Source organism: Xenopus tropicalis, chromosome 8 (assembly GCF_000004195.4).
Source record: "Xenopus tropicalis strain Nigerian chromosome 8, UCB_Xtro_10.0, whole genome shotgun sequence".
Classification (NCBI taxonomy): Eukaryota; Metazoa; Chordata; class Amphibia; order Anura; family Pipidae; genus Xenopus; species Xenopus tropicalis.
In genome coordinates, this window is record NC_030684.2 from 140,516,289 (window position 1) to 140,535,870 (window position 19,582).

The 19,582-nt window shown below is 46.0% G+C and overlaps 1 protein-coding gene across 1 annotated transcript in view; it reads right to left on the reverse strand.

Moving 5' to 3' along the window:
- Nucleotides 1-17,539: 17,539 nt before the first annotated feature.
- The window catches only part of LOC100495544 (Fc receptor-like protein 4), a 103,868-nt gene continuing 101,825 nt past the window's right edge, over nt 17,540-19,582 (reverse strand). The window contains exon 15 of the mRNA XM_012969905.2: nt 17,540-18,048. Within this exon, the coding sequence (XP_012825359.1) occupies nt 18,004-18,048 (45 nt within the window). The 3' untranslated portion in view covers nt 17,540-18,003. The remainder of the gene's footprint in view (nt 18,049-19,582) is intronic.

Here is a 19,582-nt window from a genome sequence, read left to right on the forward strand (position 1 = left end):
GGGGGAAACACTCAGGGTGTGTCGAGCACAGCACACATGTATAGAGTGACTGGTAACCTGAATTTGTTATATATAGCAATGAGGTAACTAATAATAAAAGGAATACAGAGACCTTAGGTACCTTATCCATGTAAGAATCAAAGGAATGCAAATCATACTAGTAGAGGGTACATGTATTATATGCCCACCACACAACAGTGTATAGGTCAACTAGAATCAAACAGATGGATCTTGAAAATTATAAAGGTATTGTACCCTCGACAGAAGGTTACTATGTGAACAATTAGTGTGATGGAAATGGGTGAGTGTGAAGTGCACATAACCAGGTGAACAAGAAGGACTAAAGGACCCAATAGTGAAATAATAAAGAATAAAAAGTAAAAAATGATTAAAAATGGCAATAACCAAAACAGCATAGAGACCATAAATCAGGACATAAATCATTAATACTTAGAGGTTGCAAACACCAATATTAGTTATTAAGGATTAGAAATTAAGAAATCCCAACAAAGAAAACATTTTTAGTCATTAAATGTTAGAGGCTACAGTAAATCATGTTCCTTGTTTAGATGAAAATAGAGAGGGGAAGTAGTTCATTTAGACCACGTGGGGCAACCGTGTCCAGTTTGAAGATCCATCTTGCCTCCACCTTGAGTAAGTCCAAGTCTCTATCCCCACCCCTTCTTGGGATGGGTACATGGTCGATCAGCATGTGTCAGAATTGTGGAAGTGAGTGTTTAGCCATCAGAAAATGTTTAGCAACCGGTTGGTCAGCCGAACCCGAGGAGAGCGCTGAGCGGATTGCACATCTGTGATTGTTCATTTTGTCTCTGTACGTGGTGGACGCCTTTCCCACATACGCCAAACTGCAGGGGCACGAAGCCATGTACACAACATATTCACTAGTGCAGGTCAGTCGAATTTTAAACCGTTGGCCAGTATGTGGATGTCTAAAGAAAGAGCCCTGTACCAATGACCATATCATTGCATGTCTGACACCCAGTGCACTTAAAATATCCAGGTTTCTGTAGTTTGTTCAACCAGGTAGAGGGAGCTGGTGGAGGTTTTAAATCCTTAATTATGAGCATGTCCCCCAAATTCCTGGCTCTCCTGTAGCCCATGATAGGTTTTTTCATCCACCCAAAAGGGAGTGAACTGTCAGAAGATAACATGTCCCATCTGTTGTACAGGGCCTTCTGGAGACCCCTGCTTTCAACCGTAAACATGTTAGTAAAAATCAGGGGAGATTCCTGCCCAGAGGCATTAGTTCTGGGTTTTAATAGGTCCTCCTGTGTGAACTTTTTTGCCTTCTCCTTCTGTTCGAGTATAAGTTTGGGATCATAGCCACCTTGTAGAAATCGTTCTGCCATAGATTCCAATTGTAGTAATGACCCTTGGGAATTGTGAATACATGACCCTCCACGAGGTTGAACTAGGGTGATGTGAATGTACGTGTAGGACGGTGTTACGGTCCGTGGCCTTACGAAATGTAGTGCCCAGTTTGGCCCCAACCTTAAAGATTTCTAAGTCAAGGAAGTGTATACTGTCAGCACTCAATTCAATAGTGAATTTAACGGGACTATGGAGAAGGTTGAGGGAATTGACAAAAGCGTGTACATCAGTCTCAGAGCCCTGCCAAATCAGGAAGCAATGTAGCATCTGTAGAATAAGATAGAATGTTTTAAATAGGGATAGCTGTATGTGCGCTCATACTGGTGCATGAATAGATTAGTGAAGCAAGAAGCAACATTATATCCCATGGTGGTGCCAGACATCTCTAAGTGGAACTTGTTTTCAAACAGAAAATAGTTGTGGGTTAAAACAAAGTCAAGGAGGGCACATAGGTATTCAATAGGGGGTTCAGCCTGGTGAGAATCACATAGTGCTGAACGAATCGCATCAATACCTGCTTCATGGGGGATGATGGTATAGAGACTGGACACATCCATGGACACTAATAAGCAGCCATCAGGGATAGACAAATCACGTAGCATTGAGATGGGATGGGTACTGTCCTGTACAAACAAGTCCATCTTTCTCACCAGGGGTTGTAAGAAAAACTCAAGGAAAACGGCTATAGGTTAGCAAAGAGAATCCATGGCTGAAATAATAGGTCTGCCAGGTGGATTATTAAGAGATTTATGTATCTTGGGGATAGTGTAAATGAAAGAAATTCTCGGATTCAGACTTTGCAAAAATTCATATGTAGACACATCAGGCCAAGTCTAAACCCATACAAAGTAAAGCATCAAGTTTAAATTTAAATTCTGTCATGGGGTCTTTTGGGTAAACTGCAATATGTGGATGTGTCAGACAATTGCCCCAATCATTTAGTACGGTAGTACTGTCGGTCTAAGGGCTCTGGCACAAGGACATATTAGTCGCCCTTGACAAATCTCCTTTGTCACGGACGACTAATCTCACTGAACTACCATCCCACCGGCGAAAATGTCGCCGGTGGGATGGCACACACTGCTCAGGCGATAATCTCCCCGTGTGCCAGAGCCCTAAAAGGATATCTCCACCCTTATCAGCTTGCCTGATAATCAGGTCAGTATCAGATTTCAAAGCATATATATATACATTGAAATAAATACTCACAAGATGGAAGGGAATATTACTTAAGAGCCATGTCAAATACATTAAGATCAAATTGCTCAAAAATCTCCTGTACCCTCCTTCTGTGTCTGGGAACCAGCTGCACACATTTTGGACTACACAGGATGGAATAGGCTCCCATTGTGGCATCCTAAGTGGCCATAAACCCAGGCAATCAATGGCAGATATGCAGTCTGTCTTAGCAGGAGATTTATTTGAGTGTGCATTTATATAAACTATAGTAGGGTTTCTGTAGCAAACACCCCAGCTGTACCAGTGCAGGAATGGCTGCCCCCGGGGCTACACAGCGGGGTATTTATATAAACTATAGTAGGGTTTCTGTAGCAAACACCCCAGCTGTACCAGTGCAGGAATGGCTGCCCCGGGGCTACACAGCGGGGTATTTATATAAACTATAGTAGGGTTTCTGTAGCAAACACCCCAGCTGTACCAGTGCAGGAATGGCTGCCCCCGGGGCTACACAGCGGGGTATTTATATAAACTATAGTAGGGTTTCTGTAGCAAACACCCCAGCTGTACCAGTGCAGGAATGGCTGCCCCCGGGGCTACACAGCGGGGTATTTATATAAACTATAGTAGGGTTTCTGTAGCAAACACCCCAGCTGTACCAGTGCAGGAATGGCTGCCCCCGGGGCTACACAGCGGGGTATTTATATAAACTATAGTAGGGTTTCTGTAGCAAACACCCCAGCTGTACCAGTGCAGGAACGGCTGCCCCCGGGGCTACACAGCGGGGTATTTATATAAACTATAGTAGGGTTTCTGTAGCAAACACCCCAGCTGTACCAGTGCAGGAATGGCTGCCCCCGGGGCTACACAGCGGGGTATTTATATAAACTATAGTAGGGTTTCTGTAGCAAACACCCCAGCTGTACCAGTGCAGGAACGGCTGCCCCCGGGGCTACACAGCGGGGTATTTATATAAACTATAGTAGGGTTTCTGTAGCAAACACCCCAGCTGTACCAGTGCAGGAATGGCTGCCCCCGGGGCTACACAGCGGGGTATTTATATAAACTATAGTAGGGTTTCTGTAGCAAACACCCCAGCTGTACCAGTGCAGGAATGGCTGCCCCCGGGGCTACACAGCGGGGGTATTTATATAAACTATAGTAGGGTTTCTGTAGCAAACACCCCAGCTGTACCAGTGCAGGAATGGCTGTCCCCGGGGCTACACAGCAGGGTATTTATATAAACTATAGTAGGGTTTCTGTAGCAAACACCCCAGCTGTACCGGTGCAGGAATGGCTGCCCCCGGGGCTACACAGCGGGGTATTTATATAAACTATAGTAGGGTTTCTGTAGCAAACACCCCAGCTGTACCAGTGCAGGAATGGCTGCCCCCGGGGCTACACAGCGGGGTATTTATATAAGCTATAGTAGGGTTTCTGTAGCAAACACCCCAGCTGTACCAGTGCAAGAATGACTGCCCCCGGGGCTACACAGCGGGGTATTTATATACACTATAGTAGGGTTTCTGTAGCAAACACCCCAGCTGTACCGGTGCAGGAATGGCTGCCCTGGGGGCTACACAGCGGGGTATTTATATAAACTATAGTAGGGTTTCTGTAGCAAACACCCCAGCTGTACCAGTGCAGGAACGGCTGCCCCCGGGGCTACACAGCGGGGTAGTTATATAAACTATAGTAGGGTTTCTGTAGCAAACACCCCAGCTGTACCAGTGCAGGAATGGCTGCCCCCGGGGCTACACAGCAGGGTATTTATATAAACTATAGTAGGGTTTCTGTAGCAAACACCCCAGCTGTACCGGTGCAGGAATGGCTGCCCCCGGGGCTACACAGCGGGGTATTTATATAAACTATAGTAGGGTTTCTGTAGCAAACACCCCAGCTGTACCAGTGCAAGAATGACTGCCCCCGGGGCTACACAGCGGGGTATTTATATACACTATAGTAGGGTTTCTGTAGCAAACACCCCAGCTGTACCGGTGCAGGAATGGCTGCCCTGGGGGCTACACAGCGGGGTATTTATATAAACTATAGTAGGGTTTCTGTAGCAAACACCCCAGCTGTACCAGTGCAGGAACGGCTGCCCCCGGGGCTACACAGCGGGGTAGTTATATAAACTATAGTAGGGTTTCTGTAGCAAACACCCCAGCTGTACCAGTGCAGAAACGGCTGCCCCCGGGGCTACACAGCGGGGGTATTTATATAAACTATAGTAGGGTTTCTGTAGCAAACACCCCAGCTGTACCGGTGCAGGAACGGCTGCCCCCGGGGCTACACAGCGGGGTATTTATATAAACTATAGTAGGGTTTCTGTAGCAAACACCCCAGCTGTACCGGTGCAGGAATGGCTGCCCCCGGGGCTACACAGCTGGGTATTTATATAAACTATAGTAGGGTTTCTGTAGCAAACACCCCAGCTGTACCAGTGCAGGAATGGCTGCCCCCGGGGCTACACAGCGGGGTATTTATATAAACTATAGTAGGGTTTCTGTAGCAAACACCCCAGCTGTACCAGTGCAGGAACGGCTGCCCCCGGGGCTACACAGCGGGGTATTTATATAAACTATAGTAGGGTTTCTGTAGCAAACACCCCAGCTGTACCAGTGCAGGAATGGCTGCCCCCGGGGCTACACAGCGGGGTATTTATATAAACTATAGTAGGGTTTCTGTAGCAAACACCCCAGCTGTACCAGTGCAGGAATGGCTGCCCCCGGGGCTACACAGCGGGGTATTTATATAAACTATAGTAGGGTTTCTGTAGCAAACACCCCAACTGTACCAGTGCAGGAATGGCTGCCCCCGGGGCTACACAGCGGGGTATTTATATAAACTATAGTAGGGTTTCTGTAGCAAACACCCCAGCTGTACCGGTGCAGGAATGGCTGCCCCCGGGGCTACACAGCGGGGTATTTATATAAACTATAGTAGGGTTTCTGTAGCAAACACCCCAGCTGTACCAGTGCAGGAATGGCTGCCCCCGGGGCTACATAGCGGGGTATTTATATAAACTATAGTAGGGTTTCTGTAGCAAACACCCCAGCTGTACCAGTGCAGGAATGGCTGCCCCGGGGCTACACAGCGGGGTATTTATATAAGCTATAGTAGGGTTTCTGTAGCAAACACCCCAGCTGTACCAGTGCAGGAATGGCTGCCCCGGGGCTACACAGCGGGGTATTTATATAAACTATAGTAGGGTTTCTGTAGCAAACACCCCAGCTGTACCAGTGCAGGAATGGCTGCCCCCGGGGCTACACAGTGGGGTATTTATATAAACTATAGTAGGGTTTCTGTAGCAAACACCCCAGCTGTACCAGTGCAGGAATGGCTGCCCCGGGGCTACACAGCGGGGTATTTATATAAACTATAGTAGGGTTTCTGTAGCAAACACCCCAGCTGTACCAGTGCAGGAATGGCTGCCCCCGGGGCTACACAGCGGGGTATTTATATAAGCTATAGTAGGGTTTCTGTAGCAAACACCCCAGCTGTACCAGTGCAAGAATGACTGCCCCCGGGGCTACACAGTGGGGTATTTATATAAACTATAGTAGGGTTTCTGTAGCAAACACCCCAGCTGTACCAGTGCAGGAATGGCTGCCCCCGGGGCTACACAGCAGGGTACTTTTGTACCTTTTGCCTTTATATGGGCACAGAACCCCTCAGTGACTGCTAATATCCTTATCATTTACAGTAGGGGGTACATTATCCCTTATAATACATGAGTGATACTCAGAGTTCCCTGTATAACTCAGCCTGCAGCCTTGTGCCTTTATATGGGCACAGAACCCCTCAGTGACTGCTAATATCCTTATCATGTACAGTAGGGGGGTACATTATCCCTTATAATACATGAGTGATACTCAGAGTTCCCTGTATAACTCAGCCTGCAGCCTTGTGCCTTTATATGGGCACAGAACCCCTCAGTGACTGCTAATATCCTTATCATTTACAGTAGGGGGTACATTATCCTTTATAATACATGAGTGATACTCAGAGTTCCCTGTATAACTCAGCCTGCAGCCTTGTGCCTTTATATGGGCACAGAACCCCTCAGTGACTGCTAATATCCTTATCATTTACAGTAGGGGGTACATTATCCCTTATAATACATGAGTGATACTCAGAGTTCCCTGTATAACTCAGCCTGCAGCCTTGTGCCTTTATATGGGCACAGAACCCCTCAGTGACTGCTAATATCCTTATCATTTACAGTAGGGGGTACATTATCCCTTATAATACATGAGTGATACTCAGAGTTCCCTGTATAACTCAGCCTGCAGCCTTGTGCCTTTATATGGGGGGCACAGAACCCCTCAGTGACTGCTAATATCCTTTTTATTTACAGTAGGGGGTACATTATCCCTTATAATACATGAATGATTGTAATGTTAAAGGCATCTAAGGTTTAACAGCTCATGTTGTTTGAAAGTTATATCTCTGAGAAAAGGAAACAGGAAATCTATATATATAACAGAATCATGTTATTAGAGCCAGCCTGTATGTTAAAAGACTAAGGTGTTACATCTGTTGATGTAGCCCTGACAGATAACAAATAAATAAGGGAGCCCCCACCTCAGTTACAGTGAGTTACAGCACACAGGGGGGACACAATGAATCGTAGCCTTAATTATATTTTCAGATTTTTTAGAATTCACATGATACATCTTGTATCAATGGTATAACAAAATGATAGCAGATATAATACAATACCAGCTACCAAATGGTACCTCATAATTTAACCCTTCCATCCCCTTTACCAGTTTAGTTGCAGTCTCTGCACTCTCTCCAGCTCATTAATATCCTTCTTAAGGACTGGAGCCCAAAACTGCACTGCATACTCAAGGTGAGGCCTTACCAGGGACCTATAAAGGGGCAAAATTATGTTCTCATCCCTTGAGTCAATGCCCTTTTTTATACAAGACAGCACTTTATTTGCTTTAGTAGCCACAGAATGACACTGCCTGGCATTAGACAACTTGTGATCAACAAAAACCCCCAGATCCTTCTCCATTAAGGATCCCCCCAACACACTACCATTCAGTAGATAGTTTGCATTTATATTATTCCTACCAAAATACATAACTTTGCACTTATCAACATTGAACCTCATTTCCCAGTTTGCTGCCCAGTTTCCCAATTTTGTCAAATCGCTCTGCAAAGCGGCAGCATCCTGCATGGAACTTATAGTTTTGCACAATTTAGTGTTGTACTGCCCTCGTGGCACTGTACCGTGTGTGTGCAGCTAGACAGTCAGCTAAACAATAGCCAGAATCTTCAATAAAGTATTGAATGGTAATATTGGTGGATTGTAACATTTTTATTATTGGCTCGTTATTTTCTTATTTTATTTTGTGAAACTGAAACGCAATACAAACAACAACAAATCAATAAGCTGTATATATAGAGAACAGGTATAAACATGCTTCTACATAGGTATATAGGTGTCTTGGTGCAATTAACAATTGATGTGCCAGGACTGAGGAAGAAACACCTAGGTGCACAAGGAGATAACATCCAAATGAGGCTGCCACACTGAAACTTCCTGTGATATAGGTCACTTCCTGCTGGCATACTTAATGAAGGTTTTTGGTAACTGCTTTCATAAAAGTGGCCACTAGATGGCAACACATCCATCAATCATTGTATTCTGACAGAATGGTTGGCAGCACACTCCCTGCCTGGCATAATAATTTGTGCCACTACATTTAAACACAGCTTAGACTGGTCTCATAAACTCACAACCCTTACTTCCACTTTCCTGACATTACCATCTCTGCTCGGTAGTGTGTTGACAATAAGTCCCACAGGCCATTCATTCCTATGTGCTTGACTGTCCTTAAGCAACACAACATTTCCAACGTTAATATTTGGCCGTTTTTCAGTCCATCTTTTCCAAAATATATCAGCCAAACACTGAACTTGCTTCCATTGTTTTGCGTGAAGTTGCCAGAAGGGGCTGACAAAGGGTTCACCTTTTGAGTCAAAATCATAGCTGGGGTAAGGACTAGTGATGAGCGAATCTGTTCCGTTTCGATTCGCCGAAAAATTCGCGAAACTTTGAAAAGATCCGCGAAACGGCGAAAAATTCGCGAAACGGCGAAAATGTCGTGCGACAAAAAAAATTGTCGCCCGCGGCTATTATTTTGTCGCCCGCGGCTATTATTTTGTCGCGCGGCTATTGTTTCGTCTCCCGCGGCTATTGTTTTGTCACGCGGCTATTATTTTGTCGCCCACGGCTCTTGTTTCGTCGCGCGGCTCTTGTTTCGTCGCCCGCAGCTATTGTTTTGTCGCGCGGCTCTTGTTTCGTCGCCCGCGGCTTTTATTTCACCGCGCGTGGCTCTTGTTTCGTCGCCCGCGGCTATTGTTTTGTCGCGCGGCTATTATTACGTCGCCCGCAGCTATTATTTTGTCGCACGGCTATTGTTTCGTCACGCGCGGCTCTTGTTTCGTTGCGCGGCTCTTGTTTCGTCGCCCGCGGCTATTATTTTGTCGCCCGCGTCAATTTTTGGACGTGCGGCGAATTTTTCCGCGGCAAAATTTTTCATCCGTTTCGCGAAACAATCCGCCAATGGCGAAACGCGGAAATTCGCCGCGAATCCATGCCTGGCGAAACTTTTCGCCCATCACTAGTAAGGACCATAGGAGCATAGGCGGATTTTCAATAAGGCTAGAGGCTAAGCCTCCCCAAACCTGCTTTGGCACCTTAACACCTGGCTCCCTTGCTGCACTGCCCTGCAAATCTTCCCCGGGTTCTGCAGAAATCAGCTGTGCTCTGATTGGATCTTTCTTCTTGTGGATTCTCCAATCAGAGCACAGCTTTCTTGACAGGCAGTAAAATTGACCAATCAAGGCGCAGATGCAGACAGGGATCGGGAGATTTTGCAATTTGAATTGAAGACAAAAAAAAAAATAATCTGCAGACTGTAAGTTTACCCAAGAACCAACTGTAGGGACCCATAGGGTTAAATGGTCCCTATGGCTTTAAATCCCTACAGGTTCAGTTCCCTTAGTTGCTGGGCAGAAGGGAATGTATCTAAGTGAGTTCATTAACATGTGTGCTATTGGTTAGAAGGTATAGTGACCACATCCTGCCTGACTTTGGTATAGTGTTGGGAGAGGAGTGGCACCTTCCTGTTGTTTGCTTCCACCTTAGGGACAAGGTGCATGTGTGCTGAGAGCCCAGGGCATGGGCCCAGGCCCAGTGAAGTCGGGGAACAGGGCCCCGTGAATGAGGCATTAGATAGAGGCAGGTGTAGCTCCCTTTATAGTACCACTCTAGGAGTGTAAGGCAGTTAGGGTTGGGCCCCAGTACCAGTACCACTCTAGGGGTGTAAGGCAGTTAGGGTTGGGCCCCAGTACCAGTACCACTCTAGGGGTGTAAGGCAGTTAGGGTTGGGTCCCCGTACCAGTACCACTCTAGGGGTGTAAGGCAGTTAGGGTTGGGCCCCGTACCAGTACCACTCTAGGGGTGTAAGGCAGTTAGGGTTGGGCCCCCGTACCAGTACCACTCTAGGGGTGTAAGGCAGTTAGGGCTGAGCCCCTGTACCAGTACCACTCTAGGGGTGTAAGGCAGTTAGGGTTGGGCCCCCGTACCAGTACCGCTCTAGGGGTGTAAGGCAGTTAGGGCTGAGCCCCTGTACCAGTACCACTCTAGGGGTGTAAGGCAGTTAGGGCTGAGCCCCTGTACCAGTACCACTCTAGGGGTGTAAGGCAGTTAGGGCTGAGCCCCTGTACCAGTACCACTCTAGGGGTGTAAGGCAGTTAGGGTTGGGCCCCCGTACCAGTACCGCTCTAGGGGTGTAAGGCAGTTAGGGCTGAGCCCCTGTACCAGTACCACTCTAGGGGTGTAAGGCAGTTAGGGTTGGGCCCCCATACCAGTACCACTCTAGGGGTGTAAGGCAGTTAGGGTTGGGCCCCCGTACCAGTACCGCTCTAGGGGTGTAAGGCAGTTAGGGCTGAGCCCCTGTACCAGTACCACTCTAGGGGTGTAAGGCAGTTAGGGTTGGGCCCCCGTACCAGTACCGCTCTAGGGGTGTAAGGCAGTTAGGGCTGAGCCCCTGTACCAGTACCACTCTAGGGGTGTAAGGCAGTTAGGGTTGGGTCCCCGTACCAGTACCACTCTAGGGGTGTAAGGCAGTTAGGGTTGAGCCCCCGTACCAGTACCACTCTAGGGGTGTAAGGCAGTTAGGGTTGGGCCCCCGTACCAGTACCACTCTAGGGGTGTAAGGCAGTTAGGGTTGGGTCCCCGTACCAGTACCACTCTAGGGGTGTAAGGCAGTTAGGGCTGAGCCCCTGTACCAGTACCACTCTAGGGGTGTAAGGCAGTTAGGGTTGAGCCCCCGTACCAGTACCACTCTAGGGGTGTAAGGCAGTTAGGGCTGAGCCCCCGTACCAGTACCACTCTAGGGGTGTAAGGCAGTTAGGGTTGGGCCCCCGTACCACTCTAGGGGTGTAAGGCAGTTAGGGTTGGGCCCCCGTACCAGTACCACTCTAGGGGTGTAAGGCAGTTAGGGTTGGGCCCCCGTACCAGTACCACTCTAGGGGTGTAAGGCAGTTAGGGTTGGGCCTCTGTACCAGTACCACTCTAGGGGTGTAAGGCAGTTAGGGTTGAGCCCCCGTACCAGTACCACTCTAGGGGTGTAAGGCAGTTAGGGTTGGGCCCCCGTACCAGTACCACTCTAGGGGTGTAAGGCAGTTAGGGTTGGACCACCGTACCAGTACCACTCTAGGGGTGTAAGGCAGTTAGGGTTGGGCCCCCGTACCAGTACCACTCTAGGAGTGTAAGGCAGTTAGGGCTGAGATAGAATGAGCAGCATTGAGCTCCTGCATAGGATTTGCAGTTTTTCTGGAGATAGCTCTCCCAGGCCACATTGCCTGTAGTGTAGGGATCCAAGTGAATAGGGGATCAGGATAGAGAATTCCCTGAGGGATCCACTACAGGGTGTGTCGCAGAGGTGAAGGGAGATTCCTGCCAGTCTGCCCGCAGGAGAGTGTCAGTCTGAATATACACTCGGTATGTGTTGCATGTACCAATGGCCTCTGAAGCTGTATTGTAAGTAAACCCTGTGGATGTTCAATAAACACTTATCATTTTGTTATTGGCAAGAACCTCTGGCGCCCTCTGGTTTCATTTTTCTGCATAGCAGAAGAGAGGTGTAGTTGCACAACACCCTCACCTTCCTCTTCCACTTAGCGAAGGCCCATTCTGGGTGAGAGAGTACAGTGTAACCCATGTTCTACTGGTACTAGTCCGGGAAAGCAGCTATTGAGCTGAAATAGGTGTTACACAACTTTGAACTTTTGCTGCAGTTTTCATCCCACAGGTACTATACACAGGTAACTATACTGTATATGTTCTAAAGACTGACCCAGTAGCTGGAATTAAATTGTTTTTTCTCATCTGACATTTATAATATCCCCTACCCTAACAGATGGAGGGTAAGTTAACTTTTTCCCCCTGACAAAGCTCATTGTGCTTTTATATATTTGTTATTTGCACTTTCTATATTCTTTTACTTTTGTCATTGTTTTTTTCATTTATAGTAAGTTACAGTGGAGCCAATGTTGTGTATGAGTGCCAGGGCCTGAATATCTGCCATCAGTGCCCACTGCTCCTCATGGCATATAATGTGCTGGTTTTGTATATAAAGACTGCGTCTCACTGCGTATAATGTGCTGGTTTTGTATATAAAGACTGCGTCTCACTGCGTATAATGTGCTGGTTTTGTATATAAAGACTGCGTCTCACTGCGTATAATGTGCTGGTTTTGTATATAAAGACTGCGTCTCACTGCGTATAATGTGCTGGTTTTGTATATAAAGACTGCGTCTCACTGTATATAATGTGCTGGTTTTGTATATAAAGACTGCGTCTCACTGTATATAATGTGCTGGTTTTGTATATAAAGACTGCGTCTCACTGCGTATAATGTGCTGGTTTTGTATATAAAGACTGCGACTCACTGCATATACCGTATTTTTCGCCGTATAAGACGCACTTTTTCTTCACCAAAACTGGGGGGGAAAAGTTGGTGCATCTTATACGACAAATACGACAAATATTGACTCACATATAGGTGCCCTGTTCCCCGCGCTCCTCATCTTCCCCAGAGCGAAGCCATGTGCACGCGCGCCCGTGTACCCGCCGGCGGGTGCACAGGCGTGAATGCGCACAGCTTCGCTCTGGGGAATATGAGGAGCACGGGGAACAGGGCACCTATATGTGAGTCAATACAGCAGCACGCTCCGGGGACTGTAGGCGCCTGTCAGTCCGGCGCGCTCGCAACTATATACTACAGCGCCCAAGAACACACACCCCCCCGTGGATGGACGGGCACACGGCTTTGCGCTTAGGGGAAAATAAGGAGCACGGGGAACTTGTTGTGGCACCTATATGTGAGTATATAGTAGTAGTATATAGTTTACACGCATTGTATGTGAGGAGCATGGGGACTGCATTGGGAGGGGAGTTTAGTGTACGATCTTAAGCTGTTGGTGATTTAGAACTGATTTATTTTGGGGGAAATATAGATGGTGATTCAAGAGCTTCAGGTTACTCAATTGATTTGGTTCAGAATCTTTTTTTTCTAGATTTTCCTCCTTTAAAATTGGGTGTGTCTTATATTCCGGAGCGTCTTATATGGCGCCTCACTGTATATAACGTGCATGGGATGTCAGTACCTGCTGCCTCTCTCTCTATAAAGCTAACTTAAACCCATCTAATGGGGAGGTTCACTTTTAAGTTAACTTGTAGTATATTATAGAATGGCCTATTCCTAGCAACTTTGCAATTGGTCTTCCAAGTTAATTATAGTTTTTGAATAATTTGCCTTTTGCTTCTGCCTCTTTCCAGCTTTCAAATGGGGGTCACTGACCAAAAAGTATTGCTCTGTGAAACTACAGTTTTATTTTTCCATGCAGGCCCCTTAATTATTCATATTCCCATCTCTTGTTTAAACCACTACCTGGTATATAAGACCCTAGCAACCAGATAGCTGCTGAAATACCAAATGGAGAGCTGCTGAACAATAAGCTAAATAACCGAAAAACCATTAAAAATAAAAGAGGACCTATTGCAACTTGTCTCAGAATATCAGTGTCTACATCATATTAAAAGTTAATTTAAAGGTGAACTACCCCTTGAAGCTAACTGATCACAAACACAAATGTATAAAATGAATGCTTTTACATCCTAAGCATTTTAGGGTTAAAAAAGCACCCCCACCTGCACTTTTGTACAGTATCCCTGGGAGTCAGTGGGAACGGCAAGAGGTAGTTGGGAGGTTAATTTTTTACACCAGCAGCGAATCCACTAAGTGTCACATTAGCTGTAGGTCAGTCTGTGTATGGGCCATCTTTAGCCTCCCCAAACAAAAAAGTCACCCTCTGCCTATGCATAGGAGCATCTGGGTCTGAAGACACCGGTACTAATGGTCTCACATTTACGATAGCCATAACCTCTGCCATAAAGGTACTCAGAGTCTCATGAGTCAGATGGGCCGGTTTAGCTTGGAGTAACACTGCTTCTAAAATACGCCTAGTTATACCTATTAGTCTCTCCCAAACACCACCCATGTGAGATGAGTGGGGAGGATTAAAGATCCATGTACATCCTCTGTCTTGATGATAACTTTGTAGTTCTGCATCATTCATACAAATATTCAGTTCTTTACAAGCTCCCACAAAGTTTGTACCTCTGTCAGATCGGAGTAACTTTGCTGGGCAACGAATTGAAAAAAATCTTCTTAAAGCGTTGATGAAGCTAGATGTTGACATAGACTTAATCAGTTCTATATGAACAGCTCTTGTAGACAGACAAGTAAAAAGATCTGCCCAACGCTTGCTGTCAGCACTGCCTCCTCTAGTGCGACGGGTTACAACTGACCAAGGACCAAAAACATCAATACCCACTCTAGTGAATGGAGGTTCAGGCTTAATTCTATCTTCTGGTAAATCTGACATCTTCTGACTTTCCAGTTTATCTCGCAGCTTACGACAGGTAACACTTGTGGATGATTGCAGATACCAGGCGCTTGCCACCAAGAATCCAGAAACCTGTAGCCCTGATTGCACCTTCTGTTATGTGGCGCGCTTGATGAACCACTTGGTTGTGGTGATATCTTACGATCAGTGTAGCAATGTGATGATTATGAGGGATAATAATAGCCAGTCTCTCTTCATCTGTCAAATCTGCAAGAGTCAAGCGCCCGCCTACTCTCAACAGTCCATCTTTATCTATGACAGGACTGAGTTTCTTAAGACAACTTTTCCTTGGGAGTGACTTTTCCTTATAATATAGTTGAATTCCTGTTCGAAGTGTCTGTGTTGAACAGGCAAAATTATCAGTCTTTGCTTGTGAAAGTTTTTCCAAAATGATTTGTTCATGGAAACTTTTCCAGCTTCCAGATTTATTGTTACTTGTTTTCCTATGGAAACTTTTGGCAACATGTATGAGTCTAGCTATAGTCTTGACTATTGTCTTCCAGTCAGAGAATCTTTCAAAGCAGTGTGAATGGAGAGTAGAGATGTAGCGAACTGTTCGCCGGCGAACAAATTCGCGCGAATATCGGGTGTTCGCGAACGTGTATGTTCGTGAACTTTCAGCTTATGTTCGCAGTTTGGGTTCGCGCAGCGTTTTCCACCATGTTTTTTATCGTCTCAAAAGTATTGTACAATACGCCGCACAAGTCACACATGGCGTTTTTTCCGCAGATCCCATTTTCATGGTGTTTAACGTGACATAGCAAAAAAGCCGAGTATTTTCGCTAGAATAGCTTGCGTTTTTTGCGCAACGCTGTGCCAACAAAGTATTTTTCAGAGAAGTTTTTGCCCTTGATCCCCCTCCTGCATGTCACTGTCCAGGTCGTGGCACCCTTTAAACAACTTTAAAATCAGTTTTCTGGCCAGAAATGGCTTTTCTAGGTTTTAAAGTTCGCCTTCCCATTGAAGTCTATGGGGTTCGCAAAGTTTGCGAATATTCGCGGGTTTTGGCGTAAGTTCGCGAACATGTTTGCAAATTTTTTTTTTTAGGTTCGCTACATCCCTATTGGAGAGTGACTTCAGAAACTCTAGTGCTGAGGCTTGCCACTTCTGATCTGATTTCACAGGGTTATGCAATACTCATGTAAGCTTATAGTAAATTAGCCCTTCAATTACCACAAGCTACACCGTATTTTATCCCGGATGAGACTGTATCCTTCAGGGGTGAGCCCTCGCTTTGTATGGAGGCCAGGCATATATGTGTTGTGTTTCTCAATAAATGGGCACCAGTGGTTCTTAACCTTGAAACCATGAACTGTTTATTTACACAGCCACTTAGGAGTAATTACAGCACAGAATAGGTAGGTAGTAGCATTTTATGGAATAGGCAGTACTTACAAGGAATAGTCACAATAATCCTTTAGCTGCAGGGCACAATGGGTTAACTCCCTGGGTGATCACTATCTAACCCTAGGTCTGTACACTCTTAACCCTATAATGCTTCTACAATCCTGGTTGGAGCAAATGCGGCTCACTAAATAGCCCTGCCTGTCTATCACACCTAGTGTGACCTATAACAGGAGCTGCCTATTCTTTCTAAAGCTACCTATTCAGAGTAGAGCTCTCCTCTTGTGGAGAGAGCTCCACAAAAATGGCCTCTTGCCTCATGGCTGCTCAGCCTTTTATATCCACAGTGCCACCTTATGGCCAAACTGTGGAAATGCACAAGGGGTCATGCTATGACCCAGGAACAAGGAACTTACTTCCCATTACATTAAGGACCCTTATAGCTGTCTAGAGAACTAGGGGACCACAGAGTGGGAAAAGGCATAATTTACCAGTTCCCTACACTCATTTAGAGGATTAATCAGGTAAAGGCACAGATGATAGAAAGGTATGGTGTCCACCATTTTATCCAACATCAGCAGAGTGTAGGCAGGGTAAAGACAGCCAAACAGCACAGCATCTCTGTGGAGTGTAGTCTGGATAAGTATCTTGTGAGCCTAGGATGTATACCTTAGTGATCAAGGATCCCAAACAGCCAACGGTGGTTAAGAGATAAGAACTGACCTGACACCTGTGTTTTAACTGCGGTCCTACACTAAGGCAACAGTGCCTGTAAAGGAGAATACTCCCAGCTAATCTCCTGGTTGGAGCCAGAAAATGCTCTTTCTAACTAAATGAACTATCTCACTTTCCTAGAAAGTGCTGTGACAGATGTTATCCTGCTCTTGCTAATCCTCACTCATGGGGTCCCTGTTCCCCGACTTCACTAGATTTTAGATGATTCTCTATGGTAGATGGCTTTATTGGGGCCCTATTGATCCCAGACTCAGTGGAACTTCCACCTGAGTCAACAGATGTAGCCATCTAGTGGGAACTTTCAAAGAAGAGTAGGGGCAGTTACAGCAGCAAAGGGAACTTCATATTAATCCCACCGACACTGTTCCACCATCTAGTGGGAACCTTCCCAGAAGAGTAGGGGCAGTTACAGCAGCAAAGGGAACTTCATATTAATCCCACCGACACTGTTCCACCATCTAGTGGGAACCTTCCCAGAAGAGTAGGGGCAGTTACAGCAGCAAAGGGAACTTCATATTAATCCCACCGACACTGTTCCACCATCTAGTGGGAACCTTCCCAGAAGAGTAGGGGCCGTTATAGCAGCAAAGGGAACTTCATATTAATCCCACCGACACTGTTCCACCATCTAGTGGGAACCTTCCCAGAAGAGTAGGGGCAGTTACAGCAGCAAAGGGAACTTCATATTAATCCCACCGACACTGTTCCACCATCTAGTGGGAACCTTCCCAGAAGAGTAGGGGCAGTTATAGTTGCAAAGGGAGGGCCACTTTACATTAATCCCTTGGGTTTGGGAATAAGATATTGGGGGCAGGTCTCCTAATACCATTGGCAGTATAATGTAAATACAACACACACCAGTACATTTCAATTATCAAATGAAACATTTTAAATAAACTTTTATAGGGCTCATTTATTAAGCAGTAGGTGCAAGCACTGGGAAGTTGGTGGGTACAAAATCCATTTGAATTTAATGTTAATGAAATACAAAAATGAATCATCCAATAATGTATATCAGTATACAAGCCAGTTCTTACAGAGATATTTTAAAGGATGAGATATTATTCTTGCAATTAAAACATGGTTGTATGGTTGTGCCCCCCAAGCTATGGCTGAAAATATTGTAAGATTTCAAAAGTAAAGTACATGAAAATGCTAAAACTAGCTTATATTACATAATATTCCTAATTATTATAGAGTAAAAAGAAAATACTTTCTAGATTGATTACAGTGTCACAACCAATAACTAAGACTAAAACTAATACAAAATGAAAAACAAAGAATAAGCTGTGAGGCTCCTGGAATGACAGAGAAAATGAAGAAGCCAGAGGGCTCTTGCTTTGGAGACGGTGCCTGAGTTCATCTCTTCTTCACCGAGGCATAAACACAATCCTCATCCCGTACCTAATGAAAAGGCATAAATAAAATAACGATGTCACCTATTTATTTTTTGTTTCTTATACATGTGGGCACAAAAGTAAAGATGTAAATAAAATAACAATGCATGGATTTTGAGATTAAAAAACATACAGATGGTGCAACAAAGTTTGCCTGTAAGGGCCGTGACAGATGGGGAGATTAGTTGCCGGTGGGATGGCATACGCGGTGCCGTGATTTCCCTGAAATCGCGGAAGATTCCTCTCAAGGCAACTTCTGCGATTTTGGGGAAATCGTGGCACATCGTATGCCATCCCACCAGCAATTTATATTCTCGTCGGTGGGATGGCAGTTCAGGGAGATTAGTCGCCCGCGACAAGAGAGATTCATCGCGTGTGACTAATCTCCCCATGTGCCAGAGCCCTAAGAAAGGAAGAAGCTGCTTGTGTTGGTGACTTATAAATATCATGTTCCATAAGTAGACTAAGGAGCTTTTATATCCCACTGCAGCAAAACATAAAAGTATTTGTTCTGCTTGCTAAGCTAGAATTCACTTTCAACAACCCATACATGCTTGCAGCAGGATACAGAAGCACTTGGCTGGTAGCAAAGGAATCATTTTGTCTTACCAACCTGGCTGAGAAGAATAAAATGGGGTATTTATATAACAGTATGCTCCCTACTCTGCCCTATTCCTAATCTCAGAGACCCACTGCTTAGGTTGTTATAGTGCCCTGCATACAGTTCCCTGTGGGAGGTGTAGGTGAGGCCTAACATTCTCAAGTTCCCTTTGGAAAAGACATGTTCATCCTTAAAAGTACAGTGACAACCCTTCAGGGCATCCAGCTCCTGTGTCTTAGCTGTTACACTGTTTCAGGAGTCAGTCTCCTCCAGCAAGTCAGGTCTGTCAGGTTGCTGCCTTGTGTTCCATTGTTTCAGGGGTCAGTCTCCTCCAGCGAGTCAGGTCTGTCAGGCTGCTGCCTTGTGTTACATTGTTTCAGGGGTCAGTCTCCCCCAGTGAGTCAGGTCTGTCAGGCTGCTGCCTTGTGTTACATTGTTTCAGGGGTCAGTCTCCCCCAGCGAGTCAGGTCTGTCAGGCTGCTGCCTTGTGTTACACTGTTTCAGGGGTCAGTCTCCCCCAGCGAGTCAGGTCTGTCAGGCTGCTGCCTTGTGTTGCATTGTTTCAGGGGTCAGTCTCCCCCAGCGAGTCAGGTCTGTCAGGCTGCTGCCTTGTGTTACACTATTTCAGGGGTCAGTCTCCCCCAGTGAGTCAGGTCTGTCAGGCTGCTGCCTTGTGTTACATTATTTCAGGGGTCAGTCTCCCCCAGTGAGTCAGGTCTGTCAGGCTGCTGCCTTGTGTTACATTGTTTCAGGGGTCGGTCTCCTCCAGTGAGTCAGGTCTGTCAGGCTGCTGCCTTGTGTTACATTGTTTCAGGGGTCAGTCTCCTCCAGCGAGTCAGGTCTGTCAGGCTGCTGCCTTGTGTTACACTGTTTCAGGGGTCAGTCTCCCCCAGCGAGTCAGGTCTGTCAGGCTGCTGCCTTGTGTTACAGTGTTTCAGGG